This window comes from Tetrao urogallus (assembly GCF_951394365.1).
Source record: "Tetrao urogallus genome assembly, chromosome: Z".
Taxonomy (NCBI): Eukaryota; Metazoa; Chordata; class Aves; order Galliformes; family Phasianidae; genus Tetrao; species Tetrao urogallus.
Genome location: NC_136816.1, coordinates 74,985,869 through 75,011,029, shown reverse-complemented (window position 1 = coordinate 75,011,029; position 25,161 = coordinate 74,985,869). Strand labels below are relative to the sequence as shown.

Genomic DNA, 25,161 nt, shown 5'->3' with positions numbered 1-25,161 from the left:
TTTTGGATGGGCCAAAGCACAACACCTTGGATTTGTTTAGAATCATTGAATAATCAAAAAGTTGGAAAAGACCTCAAAGATCATGAAAAGCCCAACTGTCAGCCCATCCCCACCATGCCCACTAAACCATGTCCCTTAGTTCCCACATCACCTCTTCCACTGCATTTTATCCTCAGGTTGAAGAAAAGCAGCTGAGCTTTCATGTTAGATGTGCTACACCTAAAGAGCTTAGCAAGACCAGTGATAATAGAATGAAAAGATAGAAATGATTTTGCAAGAGTTGGTTCTAAGAACAGGATATGAAATATTACAATTTACAATTACAATTTTACAGAATTAAAATTAAAATCTAAGCACAAATTATTTAATCTGAACGATTCTCAAAAAAATAAAAAAGTGGGGGGAGGAAGATAACAATCACACAAAAAAGTCAGGCAATAGTTGTACATTATCACTTCCTCTAAATGAAAATCCAGCAAGAAGGGATATGTGTTCCTGTACACAATTACCTTCTACATAATTCACCAAAGTGTCTCAGAAACATGATTTGGAAATGAAAAGGTCAGAAGGAAAGTGCATGTATGAAACATAAGCCTGCTGACGCATTAGAAAACACTGGAAAATTAACAGTGGGACGGAGCAAATCCTCAGCAGTTTGTGGATGACACCAAGCTTTGGTGCTTTTGGCAGGCCCAAGGATGACACGATGCCATCCAGAGAGACCTGGACAGGCTGAGCAGTGCCTGTGAGAGGTTCTACAAAGCCAAATGCAAGGAGTGCACCTGGGCCGTGGCAACCTGCACCCTCAGTACAAGCTGGGGGATGTAAGGATGGAGCACAGCCCTGCCGAAAAGGACGCGAGGCGCTGCTGGATGACAGCTGGGTACGAGCCAGCAGTGTCACCTCACAGCCCAGAAAGCCAACCGTGTCCTGTGCTGCATCTGCAGCAGCATGGCCGGCAGGGCGAGGGGGGGATGCGCCCCTCTGCCCTGAGCTGTGAGACCTCACCTGGAGTCCCGTGTCCAGATGGGGAGTGCTCAGCGCAGGAGAGACGTGGGCCTGACAGAGCGCATCCAGAGGAGGGCTGCAGAAGTGGTGCCAGAGATGGAACACTTCCCCTGTGAGGACAGGCTGAGAGCAGGGAGAAGAGAAGGCTCCAGGGAGACCTGAGAGCAGCCATTCAAAAATCAAAAGGGGGGCTTTAAGAAATAAGGAGACAGATTCTTTAGCAGGGTCTGCCGTGACAAGACAAGTGGGAATAGCTTCAAACTAAAGGCAGGGAGATTTAAATTGGATACAAAGAAGAAGTTATCAATAATAAAGGCAGCGAGACCCTGGCACAGGCTGCACAGAGAGGTGATGGTGCCCCATCCCTGCAGACAGCCGAGGTTGGGCTGGATGGGCTCTGAGCACTGCTGTGGATGTTCCTGTGCACTGCAGGGAGTGCGACCTGATGACTTCTAAAAGTTCCCTCCAACTCAAATGATTCTATTACTCTATGATTACAGTTCATCATTTACTGTAGCATCATAAACTGATTATGCTATTACTACACCAAAATAGCGCCGTGCAAATCTGTTTCATTTACTCCTTTGTGCTCGGCAAAGTAAGAATTTGCAGGAGCAGAGTGACCAGCCATGTGGATTTACAGCAGTCTTTGAGGTCTGATTGCAGTGTCCTTACTGAGTGAAAATTCCCATTTAAATCAACTGAAGTTCAATTACGTTTTACTCAGTTAATCTTAAGTAAAACTTCTTACAGACATATACATTTACCAGAAATATATTAATAAGAGTGACAACACCATATTTGTTGTAGAATTATCATGCTTATTTTTGTTATCAGAATGCGTTATGATCAAAGCAAAGAAATTTAGAAACACATTCTTAAACTGTTCTCCCTTGAATTTCATGTTGCCACATTGTTTAAGATTTCCACTTTACAAGAAGTCATAATTTGATGAAGACGTTAGGTTTAACAATATGGGAAGCACCAGCAGCATCCAGACCTAATTTTTAGGCAGCATTCACTGGCAGCAGATTCCTGCCTGGAATTAATTCAGTACGCAGCACCCGATCGATCTGGCAGCTCCCAGTGCACACTGCCTGCCTGCCTGCAGCATGCACACAAAGGGCACGGCCAGATAACCTTTTGCTTTCCATTAAAGACATATGAACCATTTTTGTATCTGCAGTAACACCACGTATTTTAAAACACATCAGGCTCTGCACTGCTGGGTGGGCAGACTTCATGCTGGAACATTTGGGGGTTCCACTGCACGGGGCTCATGAAACACCCGCCTCAGCATTTTTAGAAGACATTACACTGAACAACAGAAAAATAAATTAATAGGAACACAACATTCAGCAACGAAATCTGTTAGAAAAGAAAAAAGAAAAAATTCATTTGCAGAATCCATCTTGCATTGAGGAAGTCTTTGCTCTTCAAAATAAGCAGGTAACAGAGGTGACATTTTTCTCTTTTTGAACTGAACACTGTTCCTCATGGAGAATGCACTACAGACCGCAGAAACAATCACATGTGAAAACAAGGAGCAGGTAATGGCTACGTGACAACCCTAGCAGACAGAACATGAAGCTTCCAAAGCTTCCCTTCACGTGCAAGGCTGAAAATATCAATGGCTAAACCAACTCAACACTTTCAAATCATGACGCCACCTTCATTTCACCCATTTCATGTTCATAACGCACAGCTTAACAGCTGAATATAAAGACTACAAATGTAACATGTACGTTAACATATCTATGATGTAATTCTATGTAAAAGTAAAGGGTTACACGGCTAGCTCAACAAACGTGCTCTGGATTGAGAATAAATAATGCAGTATTTCCCCTTTGTTTTTGTTCATCAAAAAGTTTGGCTGGAAATGAGAAATTGATATGAAATAGCAATTAAGAAGGAATTTTTAAGAAGGAATCCACCTGACCCTGCTGCCCATCCTTTAAAGCCATAATTCTCTCAGCTGGCTACTCAGAAACAAGGAAGGGATAATACACATGATACAAATTGCTGATCTCTCTGGTAAGAGCTACCTGCAATTGCACTCCTGCACAATCACTACACAAAGTGATCAGGAAATGAGCATACCTCCAAGCACCAATTACATTTCTGCTCCTAAGTTGCACTATTCAGTGTGCTCTGGGGCATCAGCCAACACTACTGAGTTCCTCAAAATTCAAAACGAGGTATGGGAATAAAACCTGCATAAGCGTACATTTTTTCCATTAAATGGCAACATGATTCAGACACAAGCTCAAAGAATTTGTATCTCCATGGTTCACAGTGCTCTCTCCCGCATCAGATAAAAGATTATTAGAATATAATCCAGTGCAAATTTGCATTGCTGCTTTCCACACATCAAGGAGTTGAGAGACACGCACATCCAGTAGATCTCAGCGAGCACAGTCCTGCCCCCAGTTCCTCTTGGATCTGTGCAGGTATACAAATGGAGAGATCTCACCTTTTTGCTAACACTGCACGCCTGAGACATTCAAGAGCCAATTGAATGCATATGGCTAAAGATACCAGCACCAAGCTTCTATTAGTGGTTACGTTTGTTTCACTTATAAAGCAACCGGCCATGTCAAAGAAAAGCACTTTCTCCACATCACACACACAAGAACTCTCATAATGTAGTAAGATGGGCTGGAGGGAAATGTGCTGATAGTATTCTATGCCTCCCTAGTAAGTGAGGACATGGGAAGACATGGAGGATGAAGGAGGCAGAGCAGTATTTCTTGAACTATACCATATTCCTTCTGCTTGCCTTCCCAGCTCTAAGCCATGTTTTTCAGAAACTCATCACGTCCATTTTTCCAAGTAATTTTTATCCCCTTGATCCCTCCCCAGATCTTTCAAAACTTTTCAAAGTTTTGAAAAAAGTTCAAAGATCTTTTCAAAACTTATATCACGTGTTGTACTGTAACTAAGGGAACATCTGTACACTTTGCCTACAAAAGCAAGCTCTGCAGCTCCTCATTAATTTCATTACTCCAGTCTGGTATCACAATCACTGCTCTTCCTCAGGGTGCCAGCACCTCTGTGGATGCTCACACGGCCGGTACCGCTGCACAACAGCCTTCCAGCCCTGCCATTCAGAACCACAAACTCAGGCATAATTCCAATGTGCTAATCATTATGTGTTCTATACGCTTTCTGTATCACTGCTTTCAAAATACTGAGCGTTTGCATTCAAGTCATTCATTCACCCACACTCCTCATCTGATTTCTCCCTACTTTTTCATGTTGTAAATCTTGTTTGCTCTGATAGCTAAGTGCATTCTAATCTAGTGTTAAAACAAATGCTATGTTTTGATCTGCTAATAACTAACAAAAATGCCAAAGTATTGCTGTATGTATTCATGCTGTGTGTATTGAACATGTACAGAAAATTAGCTTTTCTTTTTCCTACCAGCCCATCTTTGGCAGTTGCTGTACACACACATACCATGCCTACAGCCTGAGCACAGGCACAAGAGCAGAACTAAACATTCTGCTTCCAGCTATGCACACGTGGAACAACATGCTCTTCTCAGTCTTCCACACAGCAGAGTTTATGTAATGAGAAGAACCACAAATAGAGAATGCTGGGGTTAGTGTGACTTTGATTAAGTGGTAATTCCTGATTTGGAAGCAGAGGCCCTACAAAGTGCCTTACATACACTTCAACAGCCCATAACTTTGCTCCTAACACAGTCATTCTGTTTCACTGCAGAGAAATCAGCGCTCATCAACAGCAGCTACTGTGAGACTGAAGGGCAGCTAAAGCTGTACTCCACAAACTGAGCACAAGCAGTCTCGCCAGAAGAGCAATTAAAAAATAAATCAAAACATTCAGAACAGCACCAATCTCCACCAGTTTGAACGGAGGCTCTTTGGCAGTACGTACAGCACACTCCCACTCCTCACTGATGGCCTGGCTGCACATCTGGCTGAGCAGCAACACCCTTGTAAGGCAAAGGCTGCATGCCTAAAGGCTGCAATAAACAGCAGCTCTGCCTCAGCACCACCTGAACATACCACATCCTGTGAAATTTATGCATTCAATTTAGATTTAATAAGATTATTACACATTTCTCTAAAATCAATTGTGCTTGATAGAGATCCTTCCCTGAATAGAAGCTACATCCTTCAGTGGAAAATCACAGCTAAGGAAAATGAACGTGTACTACTTTACTTTTAAGGCAACATTCTCATTCATAAAAATACATTTATATTTTTACTGCTTTCTTACAAATGGCAGATGTGTTTGTACATCATTCTGGAAAGGAAAGACTATGGACAGTTAAGTGAATGGTGTACTGCACGATGCTGACTGACCTTGCAATAATACATTCTTAGAGTTTGCACAATCTCTGCTTTAATAAGAATGAACAGTATGAAAATAGCTGGAGATGTATTTTTGGAGAAAAATGTAACAGATTAAACGGTGGTGCGTGGTGGTTTAATTTATGTGAAGAAGAAATATTATATAACGTACCAGTGCATTACTGCAAGATGTTTGTACACAATCATGGTCAGAAGCCTGATGTTTTGGTAAATATGTATGTTTCATGTTTCAAAGTACACAGGAGACCCGTGCCCTTGATAACATTAGATCTTGTTAAAATCCTTCTCTGCCCACGAGCCAAGTGTCCCAAGTATGGTCAATCATTCAGAACTACACATGACTTTCAGAGGCTGCAGGAAATGTACTTAAAAGAAGTTCCCTTTATCATTTCACTTACAAGCGGAACATTTCAACTGGTAGTATTTTGTCAAAAGGGATCAGCTGTTATTTAAAATTAATTCAGTCAGATTCATCATGAAATCAAAACACAACTTGTCTCAGTTTTAAGGGTTTTTGTTTGTTTTTTAATTTGTACTTTAGTAATTCATTTGATTTCTTCAGAAAATGCCTTTACCCAACAAAAAAAGAAATGAGGTCACGAAGATGCCAAAAAACTAGTTACAAAAACCAGTGCTTTCTCTTACAAACATATTAAACAACCAAAATAGTTAGAGAATCGCCCTTGCAGCAGTATTTTAAATTATCTTTTAGTAAATATGCAAAGAAAGGAGACCTAGCAAATAATAAGGTGGTTGTGTTAACACACATGACATCAGGAAAGGGGAAAGAAACATATAGAGAAAAATAGAAAAGGGAAGAGTACGTGATTCAAAGGAGCTGGTAACAGCACATCTAATCTGGCATTTCAATAAGCAAAGCCAAGTCAGGAGGATGGTGTGAACAATGGTGTGAAATTACCAAAAAGGGACTGCAGAAAGCTGGAGGAAATGACTTACTGCTACACGCGTTTTATAAATTGCAGGAGAGATTAGAAAGGAACAGCTCTCATTCTTTATATACTTCTAGTACAGTTTCAGAAATCTTGGCAGAACATTGCAAGATGCGTCTTTCACACCCACTCTTCAAAATGAGCTTAACCTTCTAATGCCCTAAAGTCCATTAACTTCCAGTTTTAGACTTCTATGAATGTGATAAGGCAGAAAAATGTTCCGCATTTCAAAGCGAAATACTGTAATCTTATGTTCACCACCATAAATTACTGCCTAATGAATCCTTGATAACTGCAGAGCCATCTTCACCCAGAATCTCCCTGCAGCCTGAGTAACCATTGGTTCTGAACACTCAATGAGGCAAGAGTTGTACCAAATGTCCAACATACAGGGAAGGTCAACTCCTACATGCAGCTGCATTAGTTCCTTTCAGAATGCTTCTATGCTTTTGGGATGCCAAATAATCCCTTCATAACCATTTCTATAATCTTAGACTCTTTGGTAACTATACCAGCCTTTTCCAAAGTAGGTTTCTTCTCTGAAATCTCCAAACTACAGCCCTACCCCTCAATACTAGGGAAAGCCTTTGCAAAAGACACTGCATTCCTAGTGAAATGCACTGAATGCTCTATTTATCTAATCAACATCAGGGATCCCAAGCAATTTCATGACTATCAAATTTGAAAATTTCCAGAAATTTTCATGCATAACTCAAATGCCTCTTTCCCTAAGTTAGCAGAACTGCTAACAAATCGGTTTATGGCATTCCTTTTTTCCCCTTTATCAATCAGTGGAGTTATTTTACCATTAGTCACACAATTACTTACGTGATATGACACTGTCAATGTACTGTGGTAAATACGGAGCCCAAGCGTCAATGGTCTCCTTCCGGCCTGCCTGTTCGATCCTCCTCAGTTCTGCTAGCAGCAGGGCCTGGGCAGCTTCTCTTACCTACAAATCAACCAAAACATCACAGAAACTCAATCATGAAATATTTATCAATATGCTATCAGTATAATTTAGCTACCACCACAAAAAGAATCACTTAAAAGAAAGAAAAAAAGAAAAAAAAAAACTTGTATGAAAAACTAAATGTAGTTTTTAGAAAACCCATATTTTTTCCTGCTCCTTTCCAACTTAAGTACAGAAATAACATGGCCACAAACAGGACAACCCCCAACTATGGTGACTCCCAACACAGGACATAACAGAGCCATAGGCACTGTGAGAAAACCTTCCCCAGCAAAGAGGCTACTTCACATCCCCAGAAGTGAACAGAAAGTGAGGTTTACCACTGGAAGAAATAAGGTGGCTCACATTACATCAAGTAAAATGGTTACTGCCAGTCACAGTAGCACTGATGCACTAAAATATCACCAAAATTTGAATTTTCTAGAAACAACTTGTGATCAGCCTTCTTTCTAACAAAAGTTGTCCAGAATTCCAAGATATGCAGCGAATAAATAATTTTTCTAATATCAAAGGTGGATGTTGGAATACCATAGCAGAACAAAAATCCCCAAGGAACAGCTTTCAAATGAAATAATCTCATTTGTGTGCAGTGTGGAAGAACGGGCAATGTATACACACAAAGAAGTTATGCAACTCGATCAAGGTAAGACAGAAAACCGTGGGCAAGCAGGGATCAGCAGAACGCTAGCTTGACACCTCAGGATATCCCGAAAACGGACTCCTACTGCTTACAAATCCTAATTAGTTTCAAGGCAATTATCCTCTCAGAAAACCATCTCATGGTATATCCTATCTAGCAGAAGAACAGGCACCCAGCTAGCAAAAAGCCTATTCCCCATTAAGTTACAAGACTGCTCAAGTCCTACAGCCTATAATCCAGCTCTGTTCCTCCTTTCCTACTCTGAAAGCTGCACAGTCAACTAAATTTTTGCCACAGTAGCATAGGTGCAGTGTTAAGGCCTAGCAGTCATTTATCACACTGTTGGTGACAAACCACTTACTGACTGCTGTACACAAGCTCCAACAAATTAAGCAACTCAGCAGTCTCTTGAGAAAAAAAAAAAACACATAGGTTAGTTTTTGATCCTAAAGAGATTCATAGTGGAATATGAGAAATTTTAATCCTGGAATTTCTTTAGGAAAATGTATATACAGTATATGTCACAGAAAAGCCAAGAAAAAACAAATAAACAAACAAATATAGAGAGATGCAATCATTTTTTCAACATTTTGAGAGAGGTTAACGGGAAAACTGACCTGCTGAATCTAGAATCAGCAGCTACAAGAACTTTTGTCAGAAAGTACTTTTTATATTAAGGAAAAATGAGCTTAATAAAAGCCATCAACATCGGACAGGTACATAAAGCTGCACTCTGCGTAAATAAAAACCAAAATAACAAAACATTCAAATATTGCAACGCATGAATCACTTCTGCCTCTCCTCCCACACCTCCATACATCCTCTCTCCCTTTGCCCCAAGTTTCTGCTGCTGGGAACTGAGCTTCCCTGAGGACTCCCTCAGTGATTTGCTCCTGATGCAGTGGAGCAAGGCTGCCATCCAGTGGCACATCACGGAAGCTTCTCATCTAAAACGATGTGTCACTTAAATAAACAAAGACTTAAAAACATAAAACTGATATTTGAAAGCGTGTTATTTGGGGTTTTTAGAACTGGGCATTGGGGGTGAGGGGGGAAAAACAAAAACAATCAACAGAATATTACTGCTGAACTGATACACAGGCTGCTCAGAAAAGTGTGAGTGCCTCATCCCTGGAGGGCTCGAGGACACGGATGGGGCCCTGTGGAGCCTGAGCTGGAGAGGGCAACCATGGTGGAGTGGGGCTGGGGGATTCTGGGGACTCTTTCAACCCAGCCAGTCTGTAATTCTGTGATCCTATGAACTCACCTCCAGGCAGCGGTCCTGCCACCTGCGAGCCAGCATCTCCAGAAGAGGAGGCCTGAACTTGTCCAGACCCAGCAGGTCAGGGAGCATCACACAGTGCATGGCAGCAAGCTGGCTCCACCCTGTTCAAACACAGAAGAACACATCAAAAACACTCTTTCTTTTCATCCTCCCTCAAAATGGAAGTATAACTGCACTGAATCATGGGCTTGAATTTCAAGCTTGCAGCCCTCAGAGCATGTTCAACACACTAAATACTGAAAAGCTACTAAGCACAAGCCACAGTCCTGAGTTCAAGACCATCTTCAATGACTTTTTGAAACAGTAGTTTCCATTATTTTCACACAGTGTCCTAAATGCAAGTTTGATGCCATTCGTTTAAAGAAAGCTAATCATATAAATTACCAGTAGGAAGATTATAGATGTTTTAAGGAGGTATGCCAGCACATCAAAGCACACATTTGTCCACTACCCTCACTCTTCCCATTTAAATCCTGCTTCACACTGGAAGCCTGAAATATTACTTAGTTAAGAGCTGTAAAGAGGAATCTATCAACCCCAAACAACACAACCTAAAAAGTTCTGTAACACACGCCAAAAATATGCTCTTAGTATTATGATCTACTTCAACTTGAGAAGCATGAGAAATACCTGCAATGAGCATATAGATCTCCATTTTTAATTTGTCAGCAATGGTGAACACAAAAATCTCAGTATTTGAACTACCATAGTTTTTCATGATGCTACAAGGAAAATAATAAGATCTAATTCTTGAAATTCCTATGAAAAAACACAAATTTATGGCTTAGCAATAAGGCATCAAAGCAAAGGTTTAAAGCAAATTCCCTGCAGCAATTCAGGAGTTGTGGGTTAGTTTGGTCTGTGTTAGGTTATTTGTGCGTGTGCCAATCTTCAGGGCAGAAAGTCATTCTTCACTATGGAGATGAACCTCTATTAGAAAAAAAATAAACACAAACCCCAAGTAGTCTAACTGAACAGTTTCTGTCTTCAATGCACTACAAATCAGATTTAAGCGATGTGAAGCTCATTTTTGTTCAGTTCTGCATATAAAGCATCACAAAAGGTTTAGCCTCCTGGTTTGTGCTACAGGCACTCCCAGAAGATCCCCAAGCTCCAGATGGAGCCGAGCCATTGCACTGAGAAGCAGCAGCCATACCCACGTGGAAGTACAGCAGTGGGACATGAACTGTGCATGGTGTAGCCGCAGTGTGGTCACTCACATTCTTCCTACTTTAAAAAGGTTCATTATTTCGTCAAAAAGCAACAGCAAAACAAGATACAGTCTGAAATCCAACCTTTGATGTGGTCACTGAGAACTGAACTTTGACAGAAAGTCCCGGACAGACAAACCCCATCTGTTCACCCTCTAGCAGCAAATATGCAAAAATAAACTCATCACCTCTATTTCTTGAAAAGAAAAATACCTCCAAAGAACAAATTAAAGTCACATCATAACAATGATAAGGAACATTAGTTGAAAGTAAAAGACGATAGAAAAAATGAGGAAAGATACCTTCATTTACTAAGAAACAGGTATGTAAAGGAGGAGCAGTGTCAGAGCCAGAGTGACCAGCTTCAGTGCTAGAAGAAACAGCAGGAGCAACTTGCAGAGGAAAGAAGAAGAAATAAAGAGAAAAAAATAGGAAAGTGAGGATAGCAGCTTCTGAAAAACAGATTAGTATCACTGAAGAATGAAAAACAAAACCGTGATAATATTAAACTTAAAAAGAAAAAAAAACTTCTAGGCTTTATAAGAAGCGGAGTGTGTCAGTGAGGAGAAGGCATGCAACTACAGAAAAACAGTCACTAACATAACTGTGCATGTTTTGAGAAGAAGGTATTTGCAGATGAAAAGATCACAACTACGGACTTTGAAAGCTGAGCTCACTTCAGCAGAGTTGTTGACTGCATTTCAAAGCAGGAGTTTTGCTTCTGCTTGGGGTTTTTTTCTGAAGACGGATTTCAAATTTGTACTGCTCATTACAACCAAACAGTAACAACCCAGAAACAATCCCTTTCAAACCTGGGCTGTCCCACTTATTCATCTAAAATGCTGCAGAACATACTGCTGATGATTAGTTTCAATATAGTTCCATTTTAAATTTTTCTCTATTCGAACAAGCTTGAACCTCAACCAGAGGAAAGGGCTGAGAACATCAAGCAGATGGATGTAAGGCATCCAGGGTAACACTACAGGCAAGCTGACAGGAAAGCACGTGCTCCAAGCAGCAGCTGTGATGTATTTGCTTTGTAAACTGTGTAATTTCTTGTGCAAATGCAATTTAAAATCAGTTCTAAACATTATACTCCCGTAATGCTCATTGTTGAACTTTATCACATGAAAAGACATGCAGACCTTATGGCATACACACGCTAGAACCAGAGGTCAATGTGAGATTTAGAGGTCCCTATCTGACACCTCCTTCCTGCTGAGAAATTACCATATGTCATCCCCCTCTTTTATTCCGTTGCAGAACAACAATGGGTTCAAGCTCCTGAACAGATTAGGCATTGTCTTCTGTTTGCTTTTCACGCAGTGAAGTTCTATTGTCACTGGAGGACATCTGCATCAGGGACACTTTGCCATGCCTTCCACATGAATGCAGCACGATGGCACGTGTACAGTGACAGCATGAGCAGCAGAAGTCACTTCACAACGAAGACTGCTTTCAGCAGATGTATAAAAGAAGCTGTTCAATTTATGGAAAATAAACTCAAATTTATGTGTTTTTGTGTTTGTTTGTTTCTCAAAACAAAATTGAAGACTTTGAAATTTCTCCCTGTTGTTGTTCTCTGCCTGCAAGTGTCAATAATCATAACAATCACTATGATGGAAACAGCTGGCCCAATAGCAGAGTAGCACAGAGATGTGCTGAGCTCAGGACAAATACAGGTCAAATGGGAGGACATCCAGCACGTCATACTATGCATTAATCGTATCTATACTAATTGATTTTTAAGAAGCACTGGTAATTTATGAGCAGCAAGATGCTGTAAGTAGCAGCAATGGGATGTAAACGTATGACCTAAGGGTAGCATTCAAACTCTTCCTCCAGGAGCATTCTAGTCATGCTGCCAAACACTGGCAAAAGATCCCAAAACATCACAGTAAAGGAACTGTGCATAGAATGCATATAATTTCTCTTTTTATCAGTTATTTCTGATGAAGTTAAAAATACTTCCGGTGAGTACCCTGCACTGTGCATGTCTACCATCATAATGAGCAAAGCTGTTTCAAAAGAAAATTGACATTCTTTTCATTCAGGAAAGAATAACTGCAATATAACTGTACAGTTAAAAACAAAAGTATATGCTATCTCTGACAGATATGCTTCTTCTGGCATTGAACTTGCCCAAAAGATACCATCTCTGGGAAACACTGGCCTCTCTAGTACAAATTTTCCAAAGAAGAGTAAACAGCTAAAAAAACAGATCTAGAGACAAGAGCCCTACTGCACTGTTGTGGTCTTTTTTAATTTCCACTTTTTTGTTACTGACTGCTACTTCTCTACTTCTGCAGCATCCCTACACGAGAACAAAAGCCTGATGCGTATCATTCTTGAAATTGGCTTCCTCTTTCAAAATACAGATGAAAACAAATTTGTATTTAGCACAAGAGTACAAGCACAAGCACCTCTGACAAGCAAGTTTCTTCTTTGGATATACACAACCTCACTTTTGGATGCAAATGATGAAAAATCACAATTGATGTGTCAGTTACCTGTTGTGCTTACCAGCTTCCTAGTACAAAAGCAGTTTCATAGTTTAAAGACGTATGTAAGGATATCCAAAATACAAAAGATAAATATCCATAAAAAATACCACAACAGTAAACATTCGTTTTCTGCAAAATGCAACCATTTTACAAATTGCAAATTGCTCCATACCTCAAAGAGGCAAAGTTTTAATAGCTTTTTTTTTTTTTTTAACTATAATTTTGGGAGAAATTACATGAGCAGACACTGCCTGTGTCCCCAGCAGCTGCAGCAAACATCTCACTGCTCCTTAGCTCTGCACTCAACGTAAAAAGGCTACGCCACATTGTCACAGATTTACTTGTTTTTTCCATTAAGATGAATAACTCATCTGCTCCAGTGAACAGCAGCTCTTTAATTCAGCAGAGGTGGAGGCACCTCCATCCTCCCTCCATTCTCTGTGGGACTGCTTCTGTGCTGCTCTCACCACTTGAGGAATTGAAGTCTAACCTTATGTACATCCTTCTTTTGTATCACAGGTTGTTCTATGTTTTATATTTAGCCACTGTACTCATGAAATAAAAGAGAATGCAGACTCCTGAAGGATCCAGTATCATCCACTGCCATCTTTCATAAATACAGATAATGGAAACAGCAGCAGCGGTAGAAGCAGTGTTTAAAAAAAAAAATTCTTTCTCCTTTCAAAAAGAAAGAGGAAATATTTATGTGTTTACATATGTTTCACCTTTATACTTCAGCTTATATGCATGGTATACATTTTTCTTCTACTCTGTAATAACTGTGAATGCCTCACAGACACCTCAATATCTGAATTTTAGGGAGCACTGAAAATACGCAAAAATTCCATGTCAGGGAATGACTCCATGTCAATATGAGAACTTTAAATTGATTCTTAAAAACTTCTTAATCACTACAACTTTTATCTAGAATATAACAGTACATTTGTAAACCACATAGAAGCTAGTAACATTTTTATCACATGATAACAACATGATGACTTCAGCACATGGAGCTGAGAAGACATATGAAATTGTTCCGAAGAAAGTGATTTCTACCTTGCTTAATTTGTCCTTGGGCTGCATGACTTGCCATCGACGGAGGGGCCTTCACTTTTGACATTTCAGGAGTGCCTGGCCGGGGTGGCCTGAAGTAGGAGAGGAGGGAACATAAAGAAGGAAAAGGCAAAAAGGGGAGAGAAATGAAGAAAGATTATTTGCTAAGATCCCACATCTAAACAAACTTTGAAAGGCAATGGGCAAAGAACAGTCGTGCTGCCATCATGGAAGTATCTCATTTACAATTCCTAGCTTACCTGGTTATGTGCATTTGTATGTTTTGATTTATCTAGAATCTGACCTACTTTTTAATCTATTTAAATCCTATAAATATTAAAAAGAAGAGCAGAAACTGGCTTTCAGCACTGTACTACATTAACACTGACATTAACATACCATATTAACATCAGCCCCCATTATATTAACGTTGTAACTTCTGCAACCTGATTAAATACAGCAACATTACCTTGGCATAAAAAAAATACTATTGCCATGAAAGAAGAAACACATTGGTTGCCTGGGTATTTAAAGTTCTTATAGCCACTTGATACAGCAAACTCCACAGTAAAATTAAACAGAATTAAACACCATATTTGAATAGAGACTCTAAACAGAAGTCATCACGTGTTAAATGGGGCACTGGTTCTACCTGGTTGGGCCTTTCTTCATGTGGTCTCCAATAAAGGTTGCATTGGTCATGCTCATCAGTGTGTTTGCCAGCGATATGACAGAGAGGAGATGCTGAGTGGTGACAGCACGTGACACGCCGTATGTCCCCTTTCCCAATCCTTCTGTAACGGACACCTTCCTGCCCAACTCCATGCCATCATAGGATGGTTTGCCTACAGGCTGATTGTAGCCGGGAAGCATCAGAGACATGTGGCCTCCTCTAGACAGAAGGCCAAAGGACACTGAGCAGTGTGGCTTAAGCATGCCAAGACGATCAAGGCAAAGCTCATCTAGAACAGAATTCAAGCCCCAGGCATGAAGACAAGACATGAAAAGTTTTGCTGTATCCATGGTTAGGTTGTATTCTAGTAGAGTTAGTGGTTTGGATTTGCTAGCACGATATTCTGGGTCAGTGTCTTCTCTTCTCTGCCTCATTGATTCTTCATCCTCATCTTCATCATCGAGAAGATGTTCCTTTATGTTTTCTTTGATGGTTTCCTTGACCTGCTGGAAGAGGACAGCTGCTCGCTTACCAGTCAGGAAGGAGCCTCCCTTGTCAGACCCACCAGAGGCCTTCTGTAAATTCTCAGGAGAGATGAGGGCACTGTTGGGTCTTGCAGCCTCTTCGGTCAGCAGCTGAATTATCAGTGCTTCCACATCAAAGAAGAGCACGTGTATATCCGGATCTGTCAAATTAGTCTTTATAGCTTGAACCATCAGAGAGTTATGTGAATATTTAGGTAAATTCCCCTACAAAAGAAAAAAAAAAAAAAGAAAGTATTTTGATATTGTCACTGGATAATTGTTCTTATACATTTTTTTGTATTTAATCAAAGGTGATGAAAGTTAGAAAAATCACATGGGCATAAAACATGAAAAATGTTCTTATATTATTGCCTGCCATTCTCATAACATCAACAATTTCAGACTTGTGATCAAATCTTACAATCCTAAAATACAATAATTTCATTTACTTCAGTTTATCAGATAAACAGAACTCTAGATAAACTGCAGATTTCACAGCAGTTATTTTGAAACTAACAAGGTTTGCAGCTATTACACATACACTGTGTTTACAAATACACACAAGCATATCTACAGAGGTATAAGCCAGACTGTGAAAATAACTGGTAAGTCGTACAAACATTTGCACACTCTGTACATACACTAATTTGGGACACACTTCTATTCCGTTCTTTACGCATCCTGATATTCCACAGACATGAACCAAAGAGAATATCTTAAAAAGTCTTATATCCCCTAGACCACAAGAACATCCCTTACTGAAAGCCTGTTGACCAATAAAAATACATAAAACAGCCATTATCTGGTCTGTTTCAACCCCTGAGCTCAACAGTTGGAACACTTACAGGTGCATTTATCATGACAAATCACAAAGGCAAACATATTTACCTCTACATACATATTAACACTCTCTAATTGAAAAATTGGACATATATTTTCAGTCCTACAACTACTTGGCTACTGTCGATTTCATACAGGATTTCATTAACAGGTGTCTGAAATCACAAATGATGTACATATATTATTTTTCCATTACACCTGTAAAGATCATCAAAATGCTGTTAGCACAAAGGAATATAATATTCATCATCTCACATTCACCGATTGCTTCAGGGTATGAAGTTAGTTTAGAAACAAATACGTTATTTTAAACCCCAAGGTTTACATCCACAGATTTTTGTATCTCAAAGCACTCTGCATTTTCTATTGCTACTACGCTTTACACTCTCCAGATACAGAATATTTGTTTTTAAATGAGATTGCTTTTTATAGAAAAATCTTCAGAGGAAAAACTAGACCTCCTGATGTGAGCTTTAGGTTTGGAAATCACTTGTCTGAAGCACTCAGTTTCCTTGATGAGCAGAACAAGAACAACCTCTCTATGCTTCATAGCAAGATGTACAGGGGGGAAAAAAATTGTAAATATATATAAAATAAGTTTTTTTGGTTTTTTGCTTTTTAAGTGCCCTTTCATTGCTTTTTCAGTTCTGTTCAAAGACAACTTGCCCAGAGTTTGTTTACCTTGAACTAGTCTAATTGTCTATTCAATTTGCTGTATTTGATATTATAATCTTCATTTTTCTACATAATACTTTTTTTTTTTTTTTTTTTTTTTTTTTTTTTTTTTTTTTTAAATTTTCAGACTCTTAATTTAAGGTTGCTAATATTCTGATGAATGCCCACATTCTATTCCATGGAGCAGAAGTGGAGGAGAGCAAGTACAACCTGTGGTAAGTTTGCTGCACCCACTTTCCTGTCAGCGGGCAGTTCTCAGTAGTGAGCTGTACTTGTTTGTACTTGTCATTTCCACAGCCTCAGCCAAGTTCCAGGCACTGCACGCACCAAAGACTAGCCTTCCCTTAAAATTTATACTCTTCTTTTTTGCCTCCGCCAAAAGACAACTCGCTGCCTTGAAGAAGGTTTCAATCAATGCTAAGACAAGACCTCCTGCTTTTCTCAGGTAAATCCTGAGAACGCACAAACCATGCTTATTAAATAACTTTTCCATAAGAAGCAAATAACAGGTAATTGGAACCAGAAGGGAAATAACTAAATGTCAATAAATAATTACAAATCCTGTTCTAAAATTCATTGATTTATTAACATGTTCCTTATTTACCACAAAAACCTAGTTAATTTCTTTGAATGCAATGTAGGAAACTTTTTATACAAGGTCTCTGGTAATGATGCAAACGATAAAATTAGAAGTAAAATAATCAAACTCCTTTGGTTATTAATCCTCATTGCCCTGTGGGACAGAACACACTTTGCAGTGCTATGCACCATTTCTCTACGGGTAGCAGTACCTTCCTGTTAGGGTCTCCTGTGCACAAAGCACAAATATCTGCACTGCATGCACGAGCACAACATTAATTACTAAGTGATGTGACAGTCATACAGGATGCAGAAGAAATACTGTGCACAAATCTGAGCATACATTGCTCTGAAGAATGACCTCTGTAAGTGACAGCTCTTTTCCAACCAGAATAGAGAAAAAAAGTTAAACAAAATAGAACACCTGAAACTGGAAGCGGCTCTCTGCTGCTCCCTGGTGGTCAAATCTCGGCCCACTAGAACATCACCAGCACTTTGCGTGAAGAGAAAAGCAAAAAGAAAAATGCAAGCTTTTTTCCCTAGGATGCCAGTAACATTTTTGAGTTACAGGCTAATCAAATTCCATAGCTTTAAAGACTACTATAAAGGGAAAAATGATGAACTGCAGCACATTGGAATCAGAATATCTTTATTAATTGATTTTACATATATATAAGGGACAGAGTCACAGCAATGCTGAGGTTAGAAATCCTCTAATCCCAATATCTGCTCAAAGAAGAGCAAACTGTTCAGGGCAGGGACAGCTTCTTACATACTTCTCTAGCATACAACTCTGAGGCTATTTTTCCAGTTTCCTGGATACTCCTTCCAATATAATAAAATTTGCTCTCATACAAAACCAAACCAAAAATAAAGAAAGCAATATTTGGATTGTGATGATCTCAATTTAACAAATTCATCATTATGATCCCTAAATGTCTGTCAGTGAAATAAAATATCTCAAGAATCATAGCTTCCCTAGCAGAGGCAAGGAATAATGACCATTCTACTTACAGATGCTTACATCTGCTATACACCGATGCCTATCCATGCTTTATCTTCCTACACCAATAAACAAACCCAAAAAACAAAGCCCTTCTCTTTCATCTAGCTACATCCTGGCAGCTGTAGTCAGAAAGGTGATTCTGGGTGGATTTCCCTCAGAAAGGTCCTAAACTTCTGTACAGAAGAGTAGTGAGAGAAATCCCTAACGAGCAAAGATCAGCAAGAGAAATCCCAGCAGTTTTTCAGCACACATTACTCCTCCATCAACCTTTAGCTTCTCGCATTTGCTTCTGCAGACGTAACTGTTTAGGTTTAAACAGTCTGGGAAAAAAACTGTTCCTGCTAAAGGATTTAATATGGTCACAAGCAAATCTAACACTGCTCTCTTGTCTGGAGATTTTAATCCCAGGCGTGAAGAAGACTGAAATAATAAAAACATAGGTACCTCAGGGTTCTCATTTCTTGTCAGAATATTCTTTTGCTTGTCTTGAGGTTTTTTTAAATACCTAAAATGTCCTCTCATATGCAAGAAGAAAACATTTGCAGAAGAATATGAACTCATAATCTTACTTGTTCTTAACAGACATTGAGATATTAACAAACACATACTGACATGACAATTACATAGACCCATACTTAGCAAGAAGAATGGTATTTTCCATTTCAAAAGGACAGTAATAGAAAAATATTTTAATTTCTTTCATGAGCCACGTTTAAAAAAACAAATCATAAAAAGTTTTCAAGTTACAAAGATAGGCCAGATAAACTAACTTAAGGTCTTTTCAAACCTTATTGATCCTATGAATGCAGGACCCTACCAAGGCCAGGCAGATCAACCTCAGGTCTTTCTATTAAAATATCAGAGTGGCTTGGATAAGAGTCTTTCAAATGAAGACCGATTCAGACGCTGCACTGGAAGCAGACCAAGAGGAACACAGCTTACTTTGTCAGATGCCTCAGAAGCCAGCAGGTTGGTGGCCAAGGTCTGCAGCTTCTGGTGTGCCACGTTCTTCAGGGCAGCCAGGCTGCGCCGTGTCATGGCCTGCTTCAGGTTGACAGCGGGGTGGCTCAGGGAGTCCACAGCTGCAGGCAGTGCCTCATCACAGGCATTCAGGATTTCAACTGCTGTTATCCCCATCACACATCTGTCCAGAGCACCTTCGAGCATTGTGAAAAACAGCAGGTTAAGCAAGAACAATGCAGAATACCCCCAAAATCACAATACAACGGGATGCAACGCACAGAAATTTCAGAGGTGCTAACAGCTATTTTTAGTAGTAATATTCCTCAAGGAATGGGATTTCCCCAACTTTCTAACAGGTTGAAGTGCGCAAAGAAAATATTAATAAAAATCAAAACAAGTTCAAAAATAAACAGTGTGATCCTGCACTGCACACACTGGAGACTGCATGGGCCCAGCATGGAGCAGAATCTTGTTCTCAGCTCCTTGATTTCCCTTTCCCATCCTCCAACTATCATGGCTTAAACATCCCATGATGGATATCAGATTCCTTTTTGTTTCCTAAAGCTTCAGAAACAAACAAACAAACAAACAAAAAATCACCAAGTGGCTTTGGTTGGAAAAGATCTTAAAGATCAATTAGTTGCAACTCTCTGCTGCAAGCAGGGTTGAAATTCTCATCTCGATTTCACAGAATCACAGAATGGCCTGGGTTGAAAACGACAACAGTGCTCATCCAGTCCCAACCCCCTGCCATGTGCAGGGTCACCAACCAGCAGCCCAGGCTGCCCAGAGCCACATCCAGCCTGGCCCTGAATGCCTGCAGGGATGGGGCATCCACAGCCTCCTTGGGCAACCTGTGCCAGTGCCTCACCACCCTCTGGGTGAAAAACTTCCTCCTAATATCCAACCTAAGCCTGCCTTGTCTCAGTTTAAGACCATTCCCCCTTGTTCTATCACTATCCACCTAAACAGCCATTCCCCTCCCTGTTTATATCCTCCCTTCAAGCGCTGGGAGGATTATTTCATCAATAAGCTGAAAATAATATTCAGGTATTATTGTAGGTTTGGGATTTTTTTCCTTACGTGAATTTAGGCGTTAGAAGGTAGTTACATACACCACAGACATTTTTTTCCTCACTTTCTCCCCTTCAACAAAGACATTTCTTACAATCAAGCTTGCAATTTCATGCCTTGTTGCCCATTCTGTTAATCTGTCTTAATCACTGTCTTCTAAAGGGAAGATCAGCCCCTTTAATAACAAAGGAAAACAAACTCCAGATAAACAAACAGAATTTAGCACTATCCTCCACTTTACAGAAGAAGATACTAATGATTCTTAAGGTGCTGAACTTCTACGCCAAACTTCCAGGCAAACTGAGGAAGCATATATGCTGACAAACTGAAAAGTGGGAAAGCAAACATGAAGAAAAAGGCCAAAGCAAGTTAGGCTTCTCCAAAACCAAGTAAGTCATTTTAAACACTGAAGTACATATTTAACAAAGGTTTATTTAATCTACAAACTTTGAGAACATGGGAAGGGAAAGACAGAAAGCGTGGAAACAATTAACACTTCTCTCAGATGCAACTTACACAGATTACCAAGCATTATTAAGAAAATTGATTAAACAACATCTGACTGTAACCATACCAGTATCCATTTGCCAGACGTACACGGACCCATCAGAGCATCCCACCACCAGGTAGTCATCAGAAGGCCTCCACTTGATCACTTGAATAGGAAAGAGGTGGCGGGATGCCAACATGATGCATTTTTTCTCACGCAGACTGAGAAGACCTACAGAGTGATCACTGGCCACAGAGCAAATACAGTGCTGGACTCTTGCCTTTAAAAGAAACAAACAGATACAGATTAATCCTAATGGAGGCAGTTTGCTTTTAATACCCTCATCTCCGCTGAATCAAGCGTAACGATTAACAATGTATTTTCTAAGAAAAACACAGGGACAGAAATACACAGCAGAACTTGCTGCCATCACTAGGAACAGAATCCCACTGGACCAAACTCTTCCAAGAGCAAGCCACTCACAATTGTAAAGTCAAAAGGCTGTCAGACCAGCCTGCCATCTCTGCAGAGCTGAGGAGTATCTCTACCTTGAAAAAATGTTATGCTCTGAACCAAAAACTGTTCAGTGCAGCCACGCACTTATGTATTTGTTTGGTCTTACAATGGTCAGAAACCTTTCAATTTTCCACAAAAGGCTAATTATTTTCTATCAGTGTTTTACAAACATTTAAAATCTGAATAGGAAGCAACTGTGAATTTGTTTATTTATCTGGAAAAAAAAAAAAAAAAGACCTAGTCATCTGACAAAATAAAATTCTGAATACTAACTCTCAATCTCATCACATTTATATAATCGCTTTTGTTTTGTTGGTTTTTTTTTGTTTTTTTTTTTTTACTCTAGAGGCTGAAATATTTTACCTAACAGTGATGTGTGATCCTTATTAAAACAAGGAAAAAAAAAAAGAAAGGCCAGGCACTGTGATGCATGAGACAGAACACTCAGGTCCCTGGCACACATTTATGAATACTCCCACAGATGAAGTCACTGTGAGATATTCCGTAAACAATTTGAATAGAAAATTTGTATTTTCTTCCAACTCTTCCTAGACTTGGAGTGTGCATTAATATTTCAGTTTAAATTCAAAACTTTACATCTATATTCAGTTTAGATTAACTTGTCAAGTCACAAATGTTTTCAAAGGTACATCCAAGGCAAATTAGCATCACAGCAGAGAGAGGCAGTGCAGAGGTACAGGAAACGTGTTAGAGAAACACAGGAATGAAAGTGAGGGCAACAAAGCAGAAGAATGTTCAAAAAGAGAAAAAGAAGGGAAGAAAAAACAAGGAAACAAAAAGCAGAGAAATTGCCTTGAGCAAAAACAGAGAAACTATGATTCTGAAGTAAATCAATGTCATTACATGCATTAAATTCTTTCTGCTCATCCAAGCTATGAAAAATGAAATTTCATTCAAAATCTACGGGCTAACTTAGTGCGTCTTGCCTTAGCCTCAAACCTCATCAGAGAAATAAGCTCACTTCATGTGGCAGAAATGTTCTCCCACTGTTAATGCTGTATAATCATATACAGCCAATCATTTCCTTAGCTAGCCATGTTTGAATATCCATTTTTTCTATTTTTAGTCATTTCTATAGCTAAATCATGGTGTAAACACAACCAAAATTAGCAGAACGATCACATTATTTTTAAATGCCTATAAGGGTCATACTTGAGCTCAGAGCTGGAGCTTTGGTATTTCACATTGCATTCACGTTTTCAAGAAGGATTTAAGAGGCTGCAGCATTTATGGGAAGTGTATGACAGGTTATCAGAACATATTATTTAAAACTTACACTACAGTTTTCTGGTGGAACTAGAAGCTGTGTAATTTCTCCACCATGTACACAGAAGATATGTTTCATCTCTCCAGAAAATATATCCCATATGATGACCGAGAAATCCACACCACCTGAGATCAAATACCTTTGATCATAACGAGAAGAAACCTGGTGAGGATACAGTAAGCAAGTAATTTTGTTTCGATGACCTCTGAGAGTCCGGTGAGGTGGCCAACCTGAGAAATGGGGTAAAGTCAGGGTCGGGGGGGGAGAAAAGTGGAAAAGAGGGATAAAAAACATTTTAAATTTTGATACAATAAACAAAACAGAGCACTGCCTGTGATTAAAAAAAATTACATATACTACATTTTTGCCAGATGTTTTTAAAGAATTTGCCTTGCCTTGCTTTAAAAGATTCACTGTTTTTTGTTTTAACTTCACATGGACTTGATGACTCCTCTGGCTGCACGATCTCACAATTTTCAGCTGTCTTAAAACAGCCTACCTCCTAAGATAATCCCATCAGAAACAAAAATACAGAACAAACAAAACCAAAACCACCGCACTCCACAAAGGTCTGGAAAAAGAAAAAAAAATACCAAGCTTTTCCCACTTGATCATTAATTTATCTAGAGATGTAATCAAATGAGACCAATATCAGAAAAACTGCAAAATCTTATTTGGCAGTAGCCACAGGAGAGCCTGAGCAGAACAGGTACAAATGACAAATTTAAATTTAGAAGAAAAACAACTTTTGTGAACACAGTGCAGGAACAATGAGTCCTGTCTACTGAGATCAGTTAAAAACCACTGTCACTGTAACCTTCCAACCAATGAAAACTACCTTTTTAGTTGGCAATTTAACAAAAGGAGGTCAGTAATTAAATACCAGAGTCAAGTATTCTATGGAATGTGCGTATGACATAGTTGAAGTTTCTCACTATAATTATGCTTTCCAGCAAACACTGCAAATCTTACACAGAAAACATAGAAGCACTTCTGTACTTTATATGAGTGTAAGAATCACCAACAGTCATTTGCAGAATAACACATCAACTTAAAACAACTCACATTTAAAAATAATCATCTGTATAAACGATATGACATAACTGACAACCTCACATATATACATACACACATACACACACACATTTGCACACTTGAAAAACATTCACACATCATTTCCAGTTGCCAGCATTTGCAAAAAAATCCTGGACTCAAAACACCTTTTTGGAAACTTTATGAAAGTACAAAAGCAACATTATCTGGCATCAAAAAGTGCAACAGCAGGACAATGTATCACGTCCACCAGCTACACTCCACACTAGGAGGAATTCTCATTTCAGTGTGTTATTTTTCCAAAGAGATACTCACAGACACCTCAGTACTCAGCTGAATGTGCTGCCTGTCTGTTCTCTGGCACCCCAGAAACCCAGGTGAAACAGGTGAACTCCTCCAGTGAAGGAGTCCTCCTTCAAAAATACATTTAGACTGTCCACAGTTAATTCGTTACCTAGCTTCCTCATCACAACGTAACATCAGAGTTATGAAGAGTATAGCTATCCAACTCCTGTCTATACTGCTCTCTTTGCAGGACTATTTTGTATTTCAGTGTATGTAATAAGAGAGAAGCACACACTGTAATGCAGTTGTGCCTTTCAAAAGCTGGTTAGCATACCTCTCCTAAGCATATGCTCTCCTTGCAAAAGCTGAACTATAGCAGTTTGGGTTGCTGGCACAATGACAATGCTTCCATCTTCCCGACCACAAACCAGCCGCCCATGGGCTGGAATGTACACGCTGGCTGTAACCTTCAGTGGTTCCTTGATGTTTGGTATTAAGCTCAGTTGGTCTATAATTCCAGCTGGGCGAGGAGTAAGTTTATCAAAAGCTTCCTGGAGGGATATCGAAGTTGTTGCTTGCAGTCCTGTTGGAACGGAAAGAAAAAAAATAATTGAAGAACCAGAACAGGAATGCCTTCATTAAGAGATTTCAAAGTCACAACTTTTAGTGTGTCACAACACCTTGTTCAAAGTAAAAGATACATTTTTGAGATCAATTCACTGGCTACCCCAGGGCCAGGGAAGCTACACAAGGAAGCAATACATGAGACTGGGAAAACATACGATTTAAGCTACAAGAAGTTATTACACAGGCAGACTGCACATGGCACTTCCAGACATCATAGCTGGAATTTGGGGAGAAAGCAATTAAAAAGTAATAACTGAAAGGTGTCCAGCATAAGATTTTGATCATATATTAAAAACTTCAAGTTACTAGAGCTCTAACAAGAGGCCAGCAATTAAAGGAAGAAGAACAACAGAAAAGCTTCACGCATTTGCAGGAAAAGCAACAGTGCTTTATCCAGCAACAAAACACACAAAAAACAGAGACACTCACAAACAGACCTAGCAAAGGACTCTGTCACACCCACCTTTTGCACAGTCTTGTTCCAGCGTATCAGGAACACTCCAAATGCACAGCCTCCCTGAAGAGTCTCCTTGGATCAGCAGATTAGAGAAAAACTCCCTTTGTCCATAGAAAAATCGGGTGACTGGGGGACATATTAGTAAC

The 25,161-nt window shown here is 39.5% G+C and overlaps 1 protein-coding gene across 2 annotated transcripts in view; it reads right to left on the bottom strand.

Annotated features, from left to right (window-relative positions):
- The window catches only part of WDR7 (WD repeat domain 7), a gene marked incomplete at both ends in the record, with an annotated part of 101,344 nt that overhangs the window by 67,702 nt on the left and 8,481 nt on the right, over positions 1-25,161 (bottom strand). The window contains 10 exons of one of the 2 annotated variants that reach the window (XM_079548647.1): positions 7,128-7,251; positions 9,180-9,298; positions 10,711-10,800; positions 13,969-14,057; positions 14,618-15,387; positions 19,205-19,419; positions 20,874-21,069; positions 22,603-22,823; positions 24,266-24,514; positions 25,022-25,160. In XM_079548647.1, the coding sequence (XP_079404773.1) occupies positions 7,128-7,251; positions 9,180-9,298; positions 10,711-10,800; positions 13,969-14,057; positions 14,618-15,387; positions 19,205-19,419; positions 20,874-21,069; positions 22,603-22,823; positions 24,266-24,514; positions 25,022-25,160 (2,212 nt within the window). The remainder of the gene's footprint in view (positions 1-7,127; positions 7,252-9,179; positions 9,299-10,710; positions 10,801-13,968; positions 14,058-14,617; positions 15,388-19,204; positions 19,420-20,873; positions 21,070-22,602; positions 22,824-24,265; positions 24,515-25,021; position 25,161) is intronic. The other variant, XM_079548646.1, reaches the window with a different exon arrangement.